This window comes from Electrophorus electricus, chromosome 24, assembly GCF_013358815.1.
Source record: "Electrophorus electricus isolate fEleEle1 chromosome 24, fEleEle1.pri, whole genome shotgun sequence".
Lineage (NCBI taxonomy): Eukaryota > Metazoa > Chordata > Actinopteri > Gymnotiformes > Gymnotidae > Electrophorus > Electrophorus electricus.
In genome coordinates, this window is record NC_049558.1 from 9,709,652 (window position 1) to 9,731,229 (window position 21,578).

General features: G+C 42.3%; 1 protein-coding gene across 3 annotated transcripts; it reads left to right on the top strand.

Annotated features, from left to right (window-relative positions):
• The first annotated feature begins 619 nt into the window (after positions 1 to 619).
• ngfa (nerve growth factor a (beta polypeptide)) lies at positions 620 to 20,471 on the top strand. 3 transcript variants are annotated; one of them, XM_027026681.2, is made up of 4 exons: positions 2,725 to 3,131; positions 14,295 to 14,439; positions 18,899 to 19,007; positions 19,539 to 20,471. In XM_027026681.2, exon 4 carries the CDS (start codon positions 19,550 to 19,552, stop codon positions 20,234 to 20,236), a length of 687 nt encoding a protein of 228 aa, XP_026882482.1. In that variant the 5' UTR covers positions 2,725 to 3,131; positions 14,295 to 14,439; positions 18,899 to 19,007; positions 19,539 to 19,549; the 3' UTR covers positions 20,237 to 20,471. The 3 variants fall into 3 exon arrangements, with proteins under 3 accessions (XP_026882483.1, XP_026882482.1, XP_026882481.1); XM_027026682.2 differs by lacking the exons at positions 2,725 to 3,131; positions 14,295 to 14,439 and adding an exon at positions 620 to 804; XM_027026680.2 differs by lacking the exon at positions 14,295 to 14,439.
• The last annotated feature ends 1,107 nt before the right edge of the window (positions 20,472 to 21,578 follow it).

Genomic DNA, 21,578 nt, shown 5'->3' on the forward strand with positions numbered 1-21,578 from the left:
TACATCTTCCGGGGCCTTGTGCACATTTAGTAAATTGTTGACAATCTGAGATGAAAGGTAAATGAAAAACTTTAAATAAAACATAACAAAGAAAATGATTTAGATTTTTCTAGAATGTTTAGCAGTTTTGGAATTCACAGGGAGTGTTGTTTGGTTGGGGGGGGGGGTTGTTTGGTTGGTTGGTTGGTTGTTTTTCTTTTAGTCTAGAGTTAACTTTCTGTAGCAGTCCAACATAACCAAGGAGCCTTCTTGAAGTCCCATAATCTAGGCAGGTGTAATGAACGTGAACTTTCTGTGTGAAATGTCAAGTGTGCCAATCCCATGAATCATCTCTAGCAAGTTTAACCAAAACACAGTCGCGCTCTGCTTCGCTGCCCTTAGCGCCGCACTGCCGAATTGCAGCCTGGGGAACAGGAGAGAAAGGAGGGGCTGAAGAGGAGGAAAACGAAGGGGGAGGCACTAGGACCTGTTGGCTCCCACTGTGGAAGCTGAGGGAAGAACTGTGGGACTCTAACTTTCAGAACAATCAATTTTCCTAGAGAGAAGAGAGAGAGAGAGAGAGAGAGAGAGAGAGAGAGAGAGAGAGAGAGAGAGAGAGAGAGAGCGAGAGAGAGAGAGAGAGAGAGAGAGAGAGCGCACAGAGGGTGACTGGCACACCACCCTGGATACTCATCTTTGAAAGAGCCAAGAGGACTGGGCTTTGGAGGATAAAGTCTGCGTGAGAGCTGGACTATTAACTTTGGTTTTGGAGGGGTTTTTTTTCTCTGAACATTTGAGAGAGGGAGAGTGGTGAAGGGTTCTAAGGTAAGTACAGGGTGTTGCCATGTAACGTGCAAGGTGACGTGTGTGTAACTTATGAGGTTACGTGTGTGTAACTTGCGCAGTGACGTGTGTGTAACTTGCGAGGTGACGTATAGTAAATTGCGAGGTTACGTGTGTGTAACTTTCGAGGTGACGTGTGTAACTTGCAAGGTTACATGTGTGTAACTTGCAAGGTGACGTGTGTGTAACTTGAGAGGTTACATGTGTGTGAATGCTGGAATGGTTGTGGTTGTGGTTCCTCTCATTACCTGTCACTGAGCTAAAGGGAGACGCTCCATCTGAACTGATCCCATGTGAATTAAAAAGGAAGACCTGAGATGCTTCTGGCAAGAACACAAAGATTTAAATAAACTGATTCAAATGCCACAAGGTGAACTGGTTGCAGAAAAAAGATAATTTGAAGAGTATTGAGATATGGAGAGAAAGTCTTTAAAAAGTAGGGCAAGCACTTTCGAAGTCTGTAAATTGATCTCATTTGAATAAAATTCTGTGGCAAAAACTTAAATATTCTGTGGTCTAATGAAAACCCCACTTAAGTATTTACTGCTATATATATTTTTAAAAAGTGTGTGTGTGTGTGTGTGTGTGTGAGACAGAGAGCGAGAGAGGCATCGTAGACGGGGGCTTCTGTATGTGTGTGTGTGTGTATTGTGGGGGAGATTATAGACTAGCTGCTGTTCACCAGGAGGAGAGATGGTCTATCAGGTGAAGAAGGATCTTCTCAAACCTTTGAGATAATTTTTCATCCATCCACATTTTCCAGTGGAGTGAGGGGGCACTCTGTAGAACAGCTGCCCCCTACCGCCCTGCAAGCCTCTCAATCTCCTCAACCCCCTCTCTTCTCTTCTTCTCCTCTCTTCTCTTCTCTCACCCCATCTCTTCAACGACCTGCTCATGTTACACAGAGAGGCTTGCTATCTGCCTGCTTGCTCCAACAGACGTGGAACATGTTACAGACGTTTATCATTTTCATCTGGGTGGGGACGATGGTTAGCAAGTCAGCGGACTTTGCAGCTGACAGTTAGGCCCGACAGACGCAACGCAGCACACGCAAGCACACGGCAACGGAGGGGAAAAATGCACATGCGTTAAAACGTATGAAATCAGCATGAGTGAGGTTGACTGAAAAACCACTGAAGATGAGTTCAGAGACTGGCTCCATAGTTCGGCTGGCAAAAAAACTAAAACAGTGGTGAACAGGCAAAAAAAACCAAACCAGAACAACTCCGTGAACATCTGTAATGAATAATGCGTCCCTACACCATGAGCAAGGTTTGCCACAGTGTTTCAGGGAAAGGAATACTATTCCAATCTTGTAAAAACCGATGATAGTGCCTTTTTTCATTAAGCTTTCACACATTTAAATAATTTCGAGGTTTGTGCAGAGTTCCGACTCTCCTAATAGCACAGTAGGGTAAGTCCAGCACACAGGCAAGGCCAGTGTATGCGCTCTTCAAATTCCCCAGACACTCTTCTGTGTGCGGGCAGATGGACAGTGCTATTTTCCTCTTCTACAATGATGTGTATTATTATTCATGAGGTGTCTCAGGTTTCCCATTGAACCTGAATTAAAGGTTTCTCTCTGTAGCCATGTGCTCACCCAGCGTAGCACGCTGCAACAGTAATGGGAGGTAATGAGCTTCTAATGAGGCCAGGTGGGAGTTGAAGTCATGCCAGGGTTACACCAGCCCATTCAGAACCTGATTTAGCAGGCCCACACATTTTGAAGACGACTGTTGATGCGATATATACGTAAAAAGATTGGCAAATAAGAAGTGAGCCCAGGGGAGCGGATGGAGTAGTCACATTAGAGTTAACTCGAACGCAGGACACTGCTTGAGTAGACTGTGTTTTTACGCGATGACGACAACTTTCATAGTTTCACTTTCGTGTCAACTTTCATAGCTAGAAACAAAAGTGACAATATGTAGATTGCAATGTGGAGCAGAAACTTTCAGACTCCACATAGAAATGATATATTTTTATAACATGCTTTAATTCACAGAAAATTTCTAGGAAATTGTTGTTTTATTTAGTTTTTTTAGCACTGTGGTAAATATCGAGTAACAGAGAAGCCAGTAGCCGTTTCCCCGAAGCATAATTGCAGAGGGATCATCGTAAAATGTTAGTTCTCTGACATCCTCAGGAAAGGGGATGTTCACCTGCAGGAATGCTCGACAGACACAGACCCTCCAGAGGGTAATTCAAGTCGCTACTGATGTAACTCAAACAGCTGGAATGTTCAGAGGCTAACGTATTCGTGGTGAATTCGTGGTGTGTTTGTGCATTCGGACAGCCTTCTGGCTCTGGTAAGCCAAGCTTGGGCATTTTTACACTTGTTTGCTTTTGTTTTCTGAGAGCTGTGTTTAGGATGAGCTTTGTGGTGTTTGTGTTGGAGGGACTGACCTGACAAAGAGTTCACGTCAGGGAAAATGTATTCATCCTTCTGGGGTTACACTGAATCCACCCAGCCTTATGCACAAACGTTCAGATGTTACTGCTTTGAAATCGACTTCTAGACCTGCATAAGCGAAGCTACAAGAATAATGGAGGACACCTTAAAATAAATAAAGGCCTCTGTCATGTATTAAACTATTTCAGACATTTCCATAAATTTTGTCCCTCTATGTTTGTGTCACAGTTTTTCAACTAATATTTGTCCCACACAGAAAAAAATTAATAAATCTTGTTAGGTGCATTAACTCAAAGCTGTTTAATTTATTTGTTTCATTAACAGGTTTGCTGTTTGAATGTTTGCAATGATATAAAAAATCTGATTCCGTATATGATTAAGTATAGCTCCTGACTAAACTGCCCCAAAGCCTCTAGATCTGGCCTCAGCAGTCCTAATGCATTTTAGTTTTTTGTAGCTGGAAATGGGAAAACAATTACAAATAATTAAAATATAATAAAACAGCAAATTCTACAGAATAAGCATTAGGAAATTGTTTACATAGAACTTGAATACATTGTCCATCAGCTACATAAAATAAGGCCTTTGCATAAATGTGATGTTAAGATTTAAATGCATGTTCAAATGCATGTTCATGTTCTGGTAACACAGAACATTTTACTACACTCAGTAAGTTTTGAGTGCATAAACAAAATCACCTCACAAAGATTAATACACATGAATATATACACACTTTCTATGGGCTACTCACAGCAAGCAGACTGAACTGACTGGGCACTAAAATTGTGGGGTTTTGTGCTCAAAACTATAAAATATGTGATTTCCTGCTTACAGTTTTAATTGCCAGAATCTACTTCAGGCTTATATGTTCCCTTGATGGAACAATTACAATTCTTATTGGAAGATGTAGTCAGATTAAATACATTCCCTCCATGTGTGGGTGTTTGAATGAATGTGGTCATGTTTTTTTTCTGGTTGCCAAATCCCTGAGACAAACCACACATGCGGTTCGCCTGTCAGCCACTCTGGGCTCCGTTCAGACTCGGTGCTGGCTCAAGTGTTTCGTGGGTACTGACGTGACACGCAACACGTTCCACCGGCACGCCCTCTGGTGAATTCACAGTGCATCAAAGTCTTCCATATACAAGTGGGTTACTCTGATTAATGGCTCCTCATTCGGTCAGGGATTGCTGTTGGAATAACATCCTGGTGTTTACCCAGCACGTGTTCTTTGTCTGCACTAATTCCAGCAAAGACTCGCCACACAGTCTCCCTTCTCAACTTGTCGTCTTTAGGCCTCCTGTGGTGATTTGACCTGCTTTGCGGTGCTTGCCTCTACATGAGGTTATCTGCAGACACACATGTGACTGACATTGCAAACGCACCTGAATTTAAGCTTGCTACGCCACTTTCTCTGGTGGGTCCTGTCTGCTTTACTGCTCTGACAGATTGTTTTGGCAAGTGGACGAGCAGACATGTACTTTCATGTGCAAGAATGGTGGAGACATTTGTTAGAGTGTTTTTCACCTGTCTGGTTTCTAGTTTCTGTGCTCTTTGGGACGAAAAAGCAGTGGGAGGCGATCACTAAATTATTCACATTAAACAAACCTCAAGGCCTTTTTATTTGTGCCATCACAATACAGAATGACATTCAAACATCCTGTTGTGGGAAGATCATTACTGACTGTTTAGCCTAATAGTTCTGAAAGCGACAGCGTGTCCCGGAGGTCACATCAGGTTATAATAATGCGGCAAAGTTAAGATGATATAAAATAATCATGATAAAATATGCACTCCAGAGCATCATACATTTGCATCCTGGCTTTTTACATAAATATCTGTGTACAGGAAGGAAGACAATGGAAGAGTAAGCCTGATAGTTTGTAATACTATCGTCACTTCAGATGGACACATAGCAAAAGCGCCACAACATTATTCTAAGTCAAAGTGCCATGTCATTACAACAACAGAGGAGTAACACATAAGAAAATTAACTGTACAGGACAAATCCTCACTTTGGATGCTTAGTGTAATCAGATGGTTTGGCAATTCCTTATTCTTGTTTTGAGTCATTTTCTAAGTCAATGTTGATATGAATATATGAGGGATTTAAGTGTGTGTCATTCAAAGAGCAATAAGAAACAGACCTGTTACTGGTCACACTGCCTCACACTCTTGGGAGCTGTACTACCTGTTTGCAGTATTAATGTGCCCAAATCTAAACCCCAATGCCATCGTTCGGCAGGAGAAATAACTAAAACACAATATCATCATACCAGAATTCATTTTCATGATTCCTATGTTTCATGATATTTAGTTTTTCTAAACATCAAAACAGATACAAGAGAAGTACCATGTTTTTTAAAAAGGCTTTTAAAACTATGTAAAACCAGTAAAATGCTACAGAGGCATTATAGGCTAACATCCAATCAGGTTCTTGTTAATATGCAGTTTTAGTATAACAGATTGGCAACAGTGGATATTGTTAAAAATAGTTGTAACTGGTCCAAATCTCTCTCAGGAAACACATAGTCACTTTTCTAGAAGCTCAAAAGTACAGCAGTGCTCTGGTATGCTCAGTAAAGTGTAATGGGATGTAATTTACTACAATAATTCTACATAACAATATGCCCCCCCCCCCCATAAACACTTTCTCAGGCAATGTCTGCTGGGTGGAATTGCGTTATTGTGTTAGTGAGAAACTAGTCAACACACATCTCACTTCTCCAGATGAATAATATTCACAGCTGCAGGATTAACCCATTAATCCTGTCTCATAATGTTTGGTGTGGAGTTTTTTTTCCCTTTTCCTCACGCACCTCCACACGTTATCATCAGGTCCCGATGATTAGCGGACTACAGGGTCTCCTGCAGTGGTGGTCCTAGTCACGGACCAAAGGAAAGGCGTTAGTCTTGCTGAAGAAGTGTGGCAAGGGCCTACCCAGTGCAGAATGGGAAAGTGTAGCCGCAACGCCTGCCCTAGTGGGTAGGGAGGCACCAAGGCACATGCTGATTTAAGGGTGCTCTGCATTACTGTGAGACGTTACGGTAAAAATATTTTACTTTAAATCATTTATGGTTTATACTGCCACTCTGGCATTCTCTCCCAGCTTCTGCGGGCTCTGAATACTTTCATAGCTGTAAGGCTGCATTGATTTCCTTTATTTTGACTAAGATGTGGACACACGTGGACTTTATTTCAGATGTCCTGTGGATCTCAAGCATGATAGTGGTTTGTTTCCCTGGAGTCACTGGCTACACACCAAAATAGAATAGATTTTCTGAATAGTCACAAACATTTTTTAAAAAGTTAATAGTAAAGAAAACTTTTCTGCTCATTAGCTGCTCATTGCTGCAATAACGTTCCCAAATTTAAAGGATCAGCAAAAATACAGCAAAAATAACATTTACATCCTTTTCTACTTACTAAAAAAGCATAGTGTGTGATGTCGTACTGAATGACTGTGTGCCCTTCAGTAAACAATGCAAGTGTTCTCATGGAAAATAGCAACAAGTATGAGGCATCTATCAATGAATCTGTTATTGCATGAATTAAATGCAAAAAGGTGCAGCATTAACAAGTACATCATGTCTCTAACGTTTCAGCCGTGCGATGTAGATGAATTGAAATGCAGCTGCCCGCTCTCCTGGAAGTCGTGACAATCGCAGCGACAGGCGCAGGAGAAGCACATGAAACGTGAAACTCACTTCCCTTCAAAATCAAGCTGTCCCATGGAAAACCTCCGCACGTATGTTTTTAGTCGCCAGTTTATTTATTTATATGAGGGGTGTAGACAGCAGAAGCTCAAGTTCAAAACAGTGCTGGTGATTAAAAACGCCTGCACCAAGAGATGTAACACGTCGGCATGAAGTGGAGAGCGACAGGTACATTTCCCCTCTTGGCAGACGCCTTCCCCCTCGGCCAGCTGCCTCAGGACTGCACAGTGAGAAGTTCTTGCCAACTAAGAAAAATGCAGTGTAGCGTTAGCCAAGCTGCGAGCCGGCTGTCATGACAACACTGCTGAATGTCAAGGTCACTAAGTTCCACAGTCCAGAGGGGGGAAAAAATGTGTTGGTTTCTGCATTCAAGGTCTTCCCTCCCACATTCATTCTGAAAATTAAACAAAAAATAAAAACCTGCAAAAGTGTGATGGTGAGAATTTGACATAACCAAGTCATGTATGCCTTGCTGTTTCCAGGTCAGGCAGGACTGGCTCCTCTCAGGCTCTCTCTTGACCTCTCAGACTCCTCTCTGGCTCTTCTCTGGCTCTTCTCTGGCTCTTCTCTGGCTCCTCTTTCGCTCTCTCTGGCCTACCCTTGCGATGACACTTGGGTACGGTTCACTGTGAGGACATTAAACACAGTCCCACTCTCCAGCTTCACAGGCTGCAGTGGGCCTCTGGGGATGAGCGTGTTCCTACAGGCCATGACAGCCGTGCATGTTCAGTGCAACTCCCCACTCTCTTTAGACTTACGTGGGGTTTCAGCAACATGTGCAGCATTATGTCCCACTTGATTTTGTTTAGCTGCCTAATTAATTTAATTGATATATTTTAGTATTTGGAAACCATGCATATGATTCGACCAAAAACAAATACAAACTACATCATCCACATGGTAACTAGTTAAATATTAACCTAATCAACACATTTTATATTAAGTTAAGCAGGAAACTGTATTAGCAATACTTAAACTTTTTTTGTGTTTATAGCCTGACATTTTAATTTCAGTGCATTCAGAAAGGCTGTCAGCACAGGCTGGCCAATTCTCCCAGATTACACTGATTAGCTCCGTTTACTCTGGAACGGCTTTGGCACCAAATAACTATGAGAAAATTGTGCATCATTTGTTTGGGTAGGGAGCATAGCACAGAGGCCAAAAACAGCGCATCAGATGTTCACATGCATAAGAGTATTGAAATACTCCGGTCTTACTCTCTGGTAGTTATAGTTACAGAGAGCATGTTTTCTTTTCATGCATAGTTATGTGCAGTTTGTCCCTTTTTATGCACTGTGAAATCTCTTTCTGCATTATAGCAAATGCAGCTCAAGGCAGGAAACCCGAGGAAAAAACATTGTAGTTTGAGAGGAAGCGGGTGATTTGGCAGCTACTTTAATGAGAAAACAAAAGAGCTAATGTTCCCGGAGCTTTTGCGCTGGCACTATGCATGGGGCTGAAATCACTGCTATGTCAGTTATCATGAGCAGAAGCGACGTGCCACATTTGTTTGCGCTGACCAGGGAACGGTTATGCAATCGCAATATCATAACACAGCAATCCAACTAAAGCTGAATGTACATTAGGGACAGTTACATCGCTCCACCTGGCCAAACTGCTGAGCCTGTCCAGCATCTGCATTCTGCTCTCCTTCTGTCCAAAAGAAACATCCTGATGGTCCGGTGAACCATGATAAATGATATAGAATGAAGTGTGCGATCTCTTTGATTAATAGATTTGTGGATCCACCAATATTTGTCTAAGAAAGACTACAGGTTTGCAGTGAGCTTGGTGTTGGTAAAGTATAAATAAAGGGTAAATGTTACTCTGGGTGATACTGAACACAGCTCATGGCAAAAGGATTAGCAGATGAAAATGATACTCTAGCACTGCCAGCTGGTTATCTGAACTTTATTTGAATTATTTCCAACCATAGAACATGTATTGAAACCGGCTGCTAGATGTATATGCGTGTATTGTATCTATTAATAGAATTCTTTGGCTTTACTATAGAGATAAAGTCATTCATTCTGTGGGTTTCAGACTCACAGACTATGTTTTGTGCTTGGAAGTACTTTTTTTTTTTTGCATTATCCATTGATGACCCTGAAAGATTTATGCAAAGATTTATACACACAGGTGTGTCTAATCATAGAATCAGAAAAAAAGAGGGTTTTTTTTCTCTGTTCTTTTGACTGCTACTGCCACACACATTAAAGTACTTAAGAATACCCATCGCTTTAAAACTAAAGAGCTGTACTTTTCTTCATACCATAATATTTTACTACGGAAATGTAATAATGACATTGCCCCTCTGTAACCCTTTACACGTAGTCTACGAGCTGGTTTAAATGGTTACCTAAACTTGTGGCATACGTTCTGTGGTGGACAGCGTTTAACAACATCCTAGGAGGGAAGAAAGATAAATAACATCAACCCCTCAGGCTGTGCATGCACTCTGAGAGACCAGTGAGCAGAAACATCTGTTTATTCATTTCTTGCTGCAGCGAGTTCAGTGCAAACACAACATGCAGCACAAATCCAGCAGCAACTATGCTATCTATCTATCTATCTGTCTGTCTATCTATCTATCTATCTATCTGTCTATCTATCTGTCTGTCTAATCTAATCCAAAATCATATAAATTGGTTTTTCTTGGGTTGGATGGTGATATGGGCCAATGAAGGGATCCAAGCCTGCCTCTGGGTTCCGTGCTGAGGGCTGCACGGTGATGGTTCACAGCAGTTCTTCTGGTGGAACTATGCCCCTATTCCAACTTGCACAGTGGTTGGTACTCCTGAGAGATCCTTCTCTCCCTTAGCCTTTCATTTCATTTTATTTCCAGCTCCTTGCTATGATGCAAATTGGAAATTTGAGTCAAATTTGAATCTACTAGTCTATCTATTGTCTGACATTTGGTATTTTAGTTAGCACTCAATTAAGTTAACACAGTTTAGCCTGATGTGTAAACATCAAAATTCCAATTTACCATTCCACAACTGGCAGGTCTTTCTGCTTGCATTTAAAACCAACCAAAAATGTTTTTTGTTCAAACTAAATGTACAGTGATTTTAGGAAGCTGAGCAGAATCACTACGTGGCCTGATAAACATTAGCACTGCGATTCCTTTTCTACCTGCTGCTACATGGAGAGATTCAGATGAAAGAACTTTTCCATTTATTCTGTTTATTTAGTGTTTAAGAAACACACATACAAACCATGCTGTTTTTGTTTTGTGTGTGTATAGTAGGTTATAATATTTTATAGTATTGGGGGTGGCTGGCATAGTCTTGGTTTTTGCTGTTTCTCCATAATGTGAAATATAAACATTCCTATTTCTCTCATTACCTGAAAATAGTTCCTTTAGAGACAATGACAAAGTTACAGTAAACCCAGAAATGTATATTTCCAAATATGCATGCTTGACCTGTGAAATTCAGGGAGTTCTCTTATGTGGCCTTCAGACTTGTCGGAAACCCAACAGTACACTACATTTGTCTGTCTCTACAGGGTGTGCTTTAAAGCTTTTAACAACTGCAACCTTTATTCAAGCATATTTAGTTTTGATCCACTTTTTGTACATTTACATGTGGTGTTTATATAGGAGCAAAAGAGCATGTGTGTGGGTGGCTGCCTGGTGTGTGTGTGTGTGTGTGTGTGTGTGTGTGTGTGTGTGTGTGTGTGTGTGTGTGTGTGTGTGTGTGTGTGTGTGTGTGTGTGTGCACGCGCGTCTGTGTACAATGTGTCAAGCTTTATTGGCCTCTTTCATGAGGGACCTGGGTTTGACCAAAGGGCAGGTGTTAGCTGAAGCTTTTAATGTACATTTATACTTTAAATCCACTTGTAAATACTGTCTGTGTAAACACTTATTAATCCAGCATGAAACTGATATATATGCATTTACATATACACACACACACAAAGTTTCACCTGCCCCACCCCTTTTCTTTTTTTAAAAAAAAGGGGGTCATTCATGAAAGAAGCCTGGAAATATGGCAGAACCATGCAGAGGACAAGATGCATTACCATCATTCAGTGAACTTCTGCGTACACAGACGTGAGTGGAGAAGGCCTGTTGGCCCATGGGTAGATCCCCAGGAGAGGCACACCTAAAGAACCTGGCAGCTCAGTGAACAGCTGCACGGTAGGAGAACAGCTCAGTGAACAGCTGCACAGTAGGAGAACAGCTCAGTGAACAGCTACAGGGTAGGAGAACAAACTGCTTTTACTACTAACAGAAACCGTAACAGACTACTGTTCATTTGATGAATTACACAATTATACTCTCACACCAGAAGACAGAAAAAGTTATTGGAGAGAACCTTTCTGATTATATATATATATATATATACTGTAGTTAATAGGTGTATATTGTAGTAAAGAAGACTCTGACGATCTGATCTCTAGCTTACGAATACCACTTTACTGAAAAGGCCACACACAGCAAACAGGCAAAAAGGGAACTTAACTACGGGAACTTAACTATGGGAACTTAATTAACACTAAGGGCTAATGAGTGAAGACAACCAGCACACAGACGGCAACACTGCAAAACATGGTAATTACATACAAGAGGACACATCTGAACTAACCTAGATACATGCACACAACCCACTAATACAACTACAGGGAGGTGCACGTCAGCGTGGGAGTCTTAGCCACGCCCCTCCCCCATGCTCTCACTGACTGAGGCTAGTGGCAGATGCTACTGAATGAATACTGAATATATCACTCTATATGATTACTGAATGAATACTGAATATATCACTCTATATGACTACTGAATGAATACTGAATATATCACTCTATATGACTACTGAATGAATACTGAATATATCACTCTATACGACTACTAAATGAATACTGAATATATCACTCTATATGACTACTGAATGAATACTGAATATATCACTCTATATGACTACTGAATGAATACTGAATATATCACTCTTAGCCTCTACAGGTAGAGCTGAGATCCATGCTGTAACAGACATCCATAATAAAACTATGGCTTGATGATGACACATTTTTTTTACAGTTACAGTATTAAGTATGAATTAAAGTATTAACACACAGTGCACCCAAGAGACCAGAATAAAAACACAGCATACACTCAAGAAGGTTTTAACACATTGGGCAATAGTTTAAGGCCTGAATTACTGCCAGATGGATTTGGGAAAAATATTTTTTATATTGTTTCATTTGTAAACGTGCAGTCACCCTGTGAGTCAAATAAAATCCAGACAGACAATACTGACCAGCAACAATGAAACGTAAATCTACTTTTACTTGTGAATTGTTCAGTCTGGTAACCTTTCATTGTAGTTTCTATCTTTTTAATCCCTTTAAAACATCCCCTCTCTCTCTCTCTCTCTCTCTCTCTCTCTCTCTCTCTCCCTCTCTCTCCCATTTGTTTGGTGATAGGGATGGGACCATCACTCTTTAGCACTCCTTCATAATCTCCCTGCTGCAGTCAGCACCTCAGAAGCCTGTACTGACACCTACGACCAATCTTTTAACAGGCTGTTGTTCTTGACTGACATGTGCTGCATTTACTATGCAGTAGCAGGATGTCCTTTTTCCTGAAGGACGGTAGATTATCTGACGCTTGATACAGTAATGCGGTGTGTACAAATTGGCAAATGAACTAATCTGACCTCCAATAGAGTCCCAATGAGGAATGTGAATACTGAGAGGCTGTTTTTATTGTGTGTAGCAATATTTTAAACAAAGAGCTACACACCGTATGGTTTTATCACAGAGTTACACACAGAGCTTTAATCCAGAGCTACACACTGTATGGTTTTATCACAGAACTACATGCAGGTCTTTTAACTAGAGCTAGGCTGCAAATTTTCATAGTACTAGTTGCAAATTTTACATTTTATTTTCAGGATGTGTTCACCTTAAATAAATACATTCTTTAAAAAATAATTTCATTAATCTTCTTCTTGATGGATGCATGGAATTATTTTTAAATACCTTTAGATAATAAAATCTGTTGACAAAGAAAAAGTTTCTTTTATTTTTAAGGGAAGGTTCATGTTAAATTTGCCGAGGCACCTGTCATCTGTCCTGGCTCCACGCACACAGTGCTAGTATCCTACTGTCTTCTGTTTCTTAGTGTGTCAGATGTGCCTGTATTACAGCAGTCAGATCACATTCATGTAATGAAGATTGTATGGTCTTATTTTTTTCTAATGCCTATGTCTATGGTGACAAACTTCAAACTCTCTCGTCAACAGTGATGAGCTGCTAACTTTCCCATTCTCAGTCTATGGTTAATATTTACAGGGTCATAAGCTTGCTATGGTTCCGCTTCAATGAAACAGCAATCAGCAGCTTCAGACATGCATGGACACTGAATCAGGCATCCTCACATGGAGCACCTCCACCCGTGACCCACCCACACCCTGCGTTTCTAAACTCGGCACCAGGTACCAGTCTGCACCGTGGCTGTGTTTTAGTCCAGTGATGGATGTGGAATGGTGGGTGTGGGGTTGTGGGGGGGGGGGGGGGGGTCTAGAGAAGCCCAGTAACCTTATTTCCTGAAGTCAGACAGATTCGCCAAACCACTTTGACCTTTGGCGACGGAGCTGCTCCAGGATCTAGCATGGCAAGCACGGAGCACATATTTTTGGCGTTAAAATACAAAGTGCACTAGGCTTTGTGTAAATACAGGTTCCCCTTCGTCATCCGGTATCAATCCAGCGAGTGTGTGTTTAGATGGACTGCACATGCTGGGGGGGGGGGGGGGGGGGGGGGGGGGGGAGTTACACATCGTGGGGGGAGCAGGCCACAGAAAAGTGGCAACTCACTCGTAAATGGCATTTGGAAATATGCCTTGTGTATTTTATTGTTTGGGGGGTAGGCTTGAGCCTGGAATTCCTGATGTGCAGAACATATGCGGACACTTGAGAAAGAGCACTCGGGTTTGTTCTAAAACTCCTCTACTGTTTCTTTCTTCTTTCATTGGAGAGAATCGTATCTCTGTCTGTCTGTGTGAACAGGGTACTGCAGGGTACTGCTAAAATGTGTTGCATTTCCATATTTCCGTACTGTGGAGCTCTACTGTGTGTCATGTTTTGGTCAACAGTTCTGGACTAACCTGTCGCTTTATGCATCCCCTTGAAATTTGGTACCTGCTAAAAATGTCTTCCTCATGAAAATGACTAGTTCTAGGATTTAACAAACACTGTAAAGCCGAAGGCCGTGGATATGTGGCATTTTTTTACCAATTCTTTGGATGAATTTTGATACATGTTAAGTATTAAGTAAACTGGTGATTCAGTCCTATTCAACTGGGCTGGCTGTTCATACAGTTGTTCATTTGATGTGACAGACTACTGATTTGGGACAAGCTGAACTACTGGTGCCATGTCTTTCCCCCATCGCTGTGATACTGTGTGCTAATGACACGGTCCATTTGACAGAGGAGTGATGCGCGCCTGACTGAGTTGGTGTCCTTTTGGGATAAAAAGCTCCAGGTATGTAAAATGTGGAATGGTGTAGACAACTGAACAGCCAACACTGTTGAATTTACAGCTTCCAGAATAGCTGTTTTGATGGCATAGAGACCAGCAGGAAGACTGTGTTTAGCCAAAGCAGAGTGTGTCATCTGTGGTTTGTCCAGGCCATTAAACTAGGAAGCTTTTGGGTGACATATGTACTATAACACACACGTTTGAGTTGCTCCAGATGCAAACTGAGGGCGTGTCTTGTCAAAACCGAATCTGACAGGAGACCGGGAGACGTTGTCAGAAATTGTCCAGTCAGAATTCCAGCCATCCATGCTGATATTCATTGTGCAAACATCACGCATTCTTTTAACAAGAAGAGTTTTTAAGAAAGTTATAATGTTATTTTGTAGTATTTTTAATTGTATTGAAGTGTTTGTTACACGTGTTGCCATGTTTAATCAAGACTGCAAAGAATTTGAATACTTTGCATTATTCTCAGATATATAAGGGTAATGTAGCTCTTTACCGCTCTCTAGTGGTGTCATGCTCTGAGCTCCTGTGTGAAGTCAGCTCACTCACTCCTTCACAACTCTCTCAGCAGACACCCGCTCACAGGATTGAGGATTCATTGACAGCCATAGTGTGCACATTGCCAGGACGTACACTGATCTGATTGGTCTGTTAAAGTCGCTTGGGTGTCTGCTGAACCGAAGGATGTGTACATCACTCTTGACTGATGTGGCCAAAACACATTCTTAATTGAAATTCAGTAGTCAGTAGATTAGAAATTCAGTATTTCATCAGTAAACCATACTGTGCTTTAATGTTAAGAGATGGCGGGAAGGCTAACGCTGCACTTCTGACGTATAAGTATGTCAATAACTGTTTATGCACTACAGTTATTCTTAATTTTATCATGTCTAAATTTCAATTAAAGATATTAATGAAAAATAATCACACTTTTTTTTGTACTAGTAACTCTTTAGTATCGGTTCAAAACAGTTCTACACCGGTGCATGCCAACTCCCTGCCAGCTTGTGGTGGTCCAACAGGCCTGTGTCAGCGTCTGTGTCGTGGGGCACTTGGTAAGGTTGGCCCGGGGTAAGAGGGAGTGTGTCAGAACAACCAGGCTTGAGACCCTCCATCTCAGCGCCTTCACACAGCATCCAGCTAACCAACACGAGCTGTGGAGCTGGAGATCACCGGGGCCGGGCAGGGTGGACTCCAGTCACCCCATTCTGTCTTGAATATCTACGCACAGGTTTTGTCTCGTTCTAATGGCAGCTGCATATGCCTGGGAAACATTGTTGTGTGGTTGTGTGATCTTTCGAAAACAAATAGAGTTTCTGTGGAAAAACAAATAAAGGGAACAGAATCATGTCTGTGAGTGTACAAAGTCCCGGCAAAGGAGACATATGGAATGCAACAGATGGATCTGATTCTATATGGTTGGATTTATATTACATGAAGTGTGAGCCTATTTCACAAAGGGACCGTTTTGCTATCTTCTCTCTCTGTCTGTCACTGCAGCCTGACCCCAAGAGCGTGTAGTCAGGACTGGCTTGTGTGTCCTCTATTCACTATAAATATGCGATACACACACAATACACATTTCCCTTGTGTTTATAAACAGTTTCTAGTGACGAACATGGAAGTGCTTTGTGTGATCTACATTCAAAACGCACTGGATGTTGCAGCTGGTACATGGTTTTGTATAAGGATGTAATTTTACATTGTTGCCTTTGATGAGGGAGGCATAGCATATGATCGTTAAGATCAGGGATCACACACACAGCACACACTGGCTTTACTGGTACTGCATGTGCTGGTTCTGTCTGAATCCAAAAATCATTATTCACTGTGCATTTGCACTAGGGGGCGGTAAGCATCTCTTATCCCCATGTTACACTCCATCACCTCTTATGTGTATACACTGGAATTTCTCTGGGCTTTAACACCATTGAAATCAATGTCCAGTCCTGTGCATTTCTATCAGGTCCTGTGCATTTAGGTTAACGTTAGGATTTCCTGTTTTACTGGGAAGCAGTGGAACATACTTTCACTAGCCAGCAACTGCTGAGTTACTCATTACAAATATTCTAATAATGAAATGACCAGTCCGAGGAGTTTTCTAGGTTAGTTTGTTGGACAGGTGTATCGTGAGTAATTATCATTAAACTAGGAGTTTCTTGGCTTACCATGTCGAATTTATTGCTTTGCTTTGCCCTGCGTGTACATGAGGCCATCACATATATCCTCGAATATTGCATGCGATCCTAACAAGACTAGACTGGACAGCAAGTCAAAGCACCAATGGAGAGTGATTCCAAATCCTGAAGGATCTAACAGAGGAACAGAACCTGTGGACATCCAGGTGTCAGTTGAAGACACTGATGAAAGACTTTAAGTAGTTGGGCAATGCTGTGCTCACCATTTATTAATACTGCTGCTGAGCTGTGAATGGATTGTACTTCATCTTATTAGCTTAATTTATTTGGGTATTTCAAGGTATCCATACTTCGAGTACTTGAAGTGTCATGGAAGACAAGCATGGAGACTATTCTCTGTCCTGGCTCCCAGATAGTGTAAGGAACTTCCACTGGCTGTACAGTCAGCAGAGTCCGTTGCAGTCTTCAAACGCAGACTGAAGTCTTATGTATTTGTGGGACATTTAAATGTCCACTGATCCTGCACATATGCTGAGTAACTGAAACTCTAGTACTTGTTGTAGGGTAATGTTTCTTATTGCACTTATCGTTGTCTGTTATAGAGCTTATATGCGTTTTGCATTTCTAAGCATCAGCGTTGATCCCTGCATTTCAACAGTATTCTAGTTCAATGGTATCTTGAACTCTAACCTACTATACTGGCCGGGATACATCCTATGAGTAAATAACAAAGCACTTTTGTAAGTCACTCTGAATAAGAGCATCTGCCAAATGCCATGAATTTAAATGTAAATGCATTTATTTCTTGCATTTTTGTGACTCACTGTTGAGCAAAAACACATTTATCCATTTTGCATGAGATACTGAGTTCTTATAATGTTGTATAATTGATTCCATATAACATATAGCCAGACCTTTGGAGCAGGAGTTAGTTTGTCTTTCTTATTACTGTTATCCAAAATCTGCAGCTTTGTCATCATAAAGGAAAACTGTATTTGTCTGGTTATGATTTAGATCAACTATTTGTCATTGCAAACCACCCAAACCCAGATATATCCAATATCTCATATCTGACACTTATAAACACAAAGATCAGGGACAGAATGTAAGGTTGCTTGTCAGCAGATGTAACCTTCTATCCCTTCAGTTCCTAGAGCACTGAATCAGGCCATCAATCTAGAGCAGTCAATCAGGCTTCCTGTCTAGAGCACTCGATTAGGCTCCCAGTCTAGAGCAGTGAATCAGGCCTGCGGCATATGCCACCTACCCTGAGCATCGCTTATTTCAGAAGCTATCCTCTAGAAAATGCTTTAGGGAAAAAAAACACAGAATTGTTATCACTGATTCAGTGCCTCACATAGTCAACAGTATTAAACTGTCAGGTTTATACAACTGCACTGTATTATTTGGATTTATTTTGTAGGATTCATCTATATCCTGCGAAATGTTTCCCCTTGAACCTTGTGTATATTCTGTGCAGTGTATTAATGTGTTCTTGCCCTGTGCCTTGTGTATCTATTCCATAGTTGTGAGTAATTTCAGTTCTTCTGCCAGTGTTGAACTCTGTTGAACAGTTTCCATCAGGCCAAAGTAAATTCCCATACCTGAAAGATAACAGCAAAATCAGTGACTTTGATCCTGATTCTAAATCTGATTATGATTCTGACTCTAAATCTGATTCTGATTTGGATTCAGGTTGAAAATATATAGACGTGTAGTGTGAATTCATAAACCATTAATATAAACCTCACATTTAGATTTATATTCGTTTCAAAGCGGTTCAAAGGACTGACTGGTGATAAAGTTCAACATAGTTTAGGCTACTTGCAGAAAAGGTGAAACGCTTTAAAGTACTGAACTGAAATTAAAATACTAATCCAACAAGCAGGTTCCATGTAGCCCAATCAAAGGAGAGCAACGTTCTGTTGTTGGCCAGGTTTTCAGGGCCTTTCAGGCAGGGTGATAAATGTGTTTGGCAACCCTGTTGGCATAGTGAGGCCAGGATGGTTGTTGGGGAAAGCACAAACAGACTAATCATTATGGCTTCCAGGATCTACGTGTAACACACGATATTTTGCACCTTGCCACATAAAAGCAAATCCTGATGATTTAATAAGATACTGTAGTGGGCCATGAAACTGTAAAATCATTTCGTAGAGTTAGAAGTGTCACGCATTACATGTAGCAAGACCATAACAAGTGGCTAAAGTTTTAACCCTAGCCAAAACTGCATCTGCTCACGTCAGCCTATACCTACATTACGTGTTGCGTAACATCCAGTCTCTATGTCTCTATGTATGTGTGTGTGTGTGTTACAGAGAGAAAGACGCACAGGCCAGTCCTGATGGCAGGCTCTTGGGGCTCAGCCAGCAGTGGACACTGGCTTTAGGCCACAGGCCCCTCGCTTCAACCAGGAACATTTCACAGGTCAGCCACACCACCACAGTCACCGTACCACAGAACCACACACCACAACAGTCATCATACCACATAACCACACACCACAACAGTCATCATACCACATAACCACACACCACCACATTCACCGTACCACAGTACCACACCTCACCACAGTCACCACACCACAGTACCACACCTCACCACAGTCACCGTACCACAGAACCACACCACCAGTTACTGTACCACAGTACCACACAACACCACAGTCACCATACCACAGTACCACACCTCACCACAGTCACCATACCACAGAACCACACCACCAGTTACTGTACCACAGTACCACAGTACCACACAACACCACAGTCACCATACCACAGAACCATTCCCCACCACAGTCACCATACCACAGTACCACTCCAATACAGTCACCATACCACAGTACCACACAACCACAGTCACCAAACCACAGAACCACACCAACAGTCACTATACCATAGTACCACACCCCAGCACAGTACCACCACAGTCATTGTACCTCTCTCTCTCTCTTTCTAGGACGTGTGCCCATGAGGTCGTCGACGCTGGTCCTGCTCTCCCTGATCAGCGTCCAGGCTGCACTGAACATGTGGGGCCACGCCCAGGCACAGGGGCCAACCAATCAGAATGCAGGAAAGGGGCACTCGTCCAGGCCCTACAGCCACTCCCCGCAAGACTCCACCTACGATGACCTCATCCCCACCGTTGACCCCAAACTCTTCAATAAGCATCGCTACCGTTCACCCCGGGTCCTTTTCAGTGACGTGGCCCCCTCCGACAGCGAGATGGCGGGCTCCCGCAGTGCTCGAGTGCGGCGGAGGGCCAACGAGTTCCTTCACCGGGGTGAGTACTCCGTGTGTGACAGCGAGAACCACTGGGTGGGCAACCTGACCCGCGCCACAGACTTAGCGGGGAACGAGGTGACGGTGCTTCCTGACGTGCGCATAAACAACGTGGTGAAGAAGCAGTTCTTCTACGAGACCACGTGCCGCGTGAGCCGGCCCAGTGGGGCGACACGGGGCCGTGGGGCCAGCGGGGTGAAGGCCGGCACCTCCGGCTGCAGAGGCATCGACAACAAGCACTGGAACTCGTACTGCACCAACACACACACGTACGTGCGGGCGCTGACGTCCTTCAAGAACCAGATCGCCTGGAGGCTCATCCGCATCAACGCCGCATGCGTCTGCGTTCTCAGCCGAAAGTCATGGAGGCACTGACCGACCGACGTGCGTGCGTGATGTTTCTCAACAAAGCCTCACTCATCCGCCCCTCCAGTACAAAACTACATACTGCCAATACAGTGTATCAGACTCCCCCCCTTATTTTCTTCATGTATGACACCCCAGCCCCTCCCACCCTACCTCACACTGTAAATTATTGGTCTTTTAAGTTATGACGACTGCATGACATATTTATATAGTTTATACAGTCAAATTCTAAATATGTATGTGTATATACAGTATACATCAAGCAAGCAAGCTTATGTTGTGTTGTTGTTCATGCTGTTATTTATTAAACACTTCAGTACTTCAAAGAAAGACTTCTCATTCTCTCGTGCCAAGTTGCTTGTTAATTAGCTGGAGCAGAAGACTGTTGTGCAAAAACATGTGCTAGAACTGTTGCAGTTGAAACTGCTGGGCGACGCTTCATCGATTTTTCTGTCTTTTGCAGACAAATGTTTGTTGAAAAAAGTTCACTGCATAACCGCGGCATGCTTGGTTATGTAATGGGGAGTAGCAACATTGAGGAGGCATGTGAAGGAACAACCCGACCGAGTTGTGGAGGGGGTGGGGGTGTGTGAAGGAATCTCTAAAAGAGGTCCAACTTGGTATTATATTAGCTGCGCTCAAAGACGATAGTTACCAAACCTCGTAGCACAATTACAGCAGGCCTGTGTGCTGCAGGGCTCCCATCAACACTAACCCCATCTCCCACATAGGCACAGCCAACAGCGTATGTCTCTTCAGTGGGAAGAAATTAACATCTGCGTTTATGTCTCATATAACCAAAGACAAGGTTCCTGTTAGCACAGTGGAAGGGCTTTGCCAAGGAAGCGCTGCCCAAGCTAGATGTTTGAGTCCATGAACAGCTGGTCACAACTGCAAACTGCTTCTCTTACAAGTGAGGTGTAGTTCTGATCGGAACACCAATACATTTAATTTCATTACTGAAAACTAAATTCCTCACATCCGTAAATAGCAAGAGGCATTTGAGGATCTGTAATGTTTAAGCCAAGAATCCAGTTTCAACTAGGTGCTGTGCTTTGTAAATGTTCAAAAGCCCCATGCCAAGACCTAGTCAGTGTTTAGAATAGTACTGGTCTAGCAAAGGGCATTGCCAAACTGTGCAGCTGTTTAATTGCTCACTATATACACCTCATTATACAATGCAGATTTATATATTTTTTGTTGTATTGTTTGCTCTTTTAAAGGTCCAGTTTATAAACCAGATCACCACATGTCGCAATTCTGCAGTCCTGACAGATGTCAGTAAACATGCAGTGATCAATCTGTTGACAGTTGGCATTAAATACCCCCATGCATGAGACTGTGAGGGTGT

Coding starts and splice junctions, on each gene's coding strand:
- ngfa (XM_027026682.2), top strand. CDS start 19,550: ATGAGGTCGTCGACGCTGGTCCTGCTCTCCCTGATCAGCGTCCAGGCT.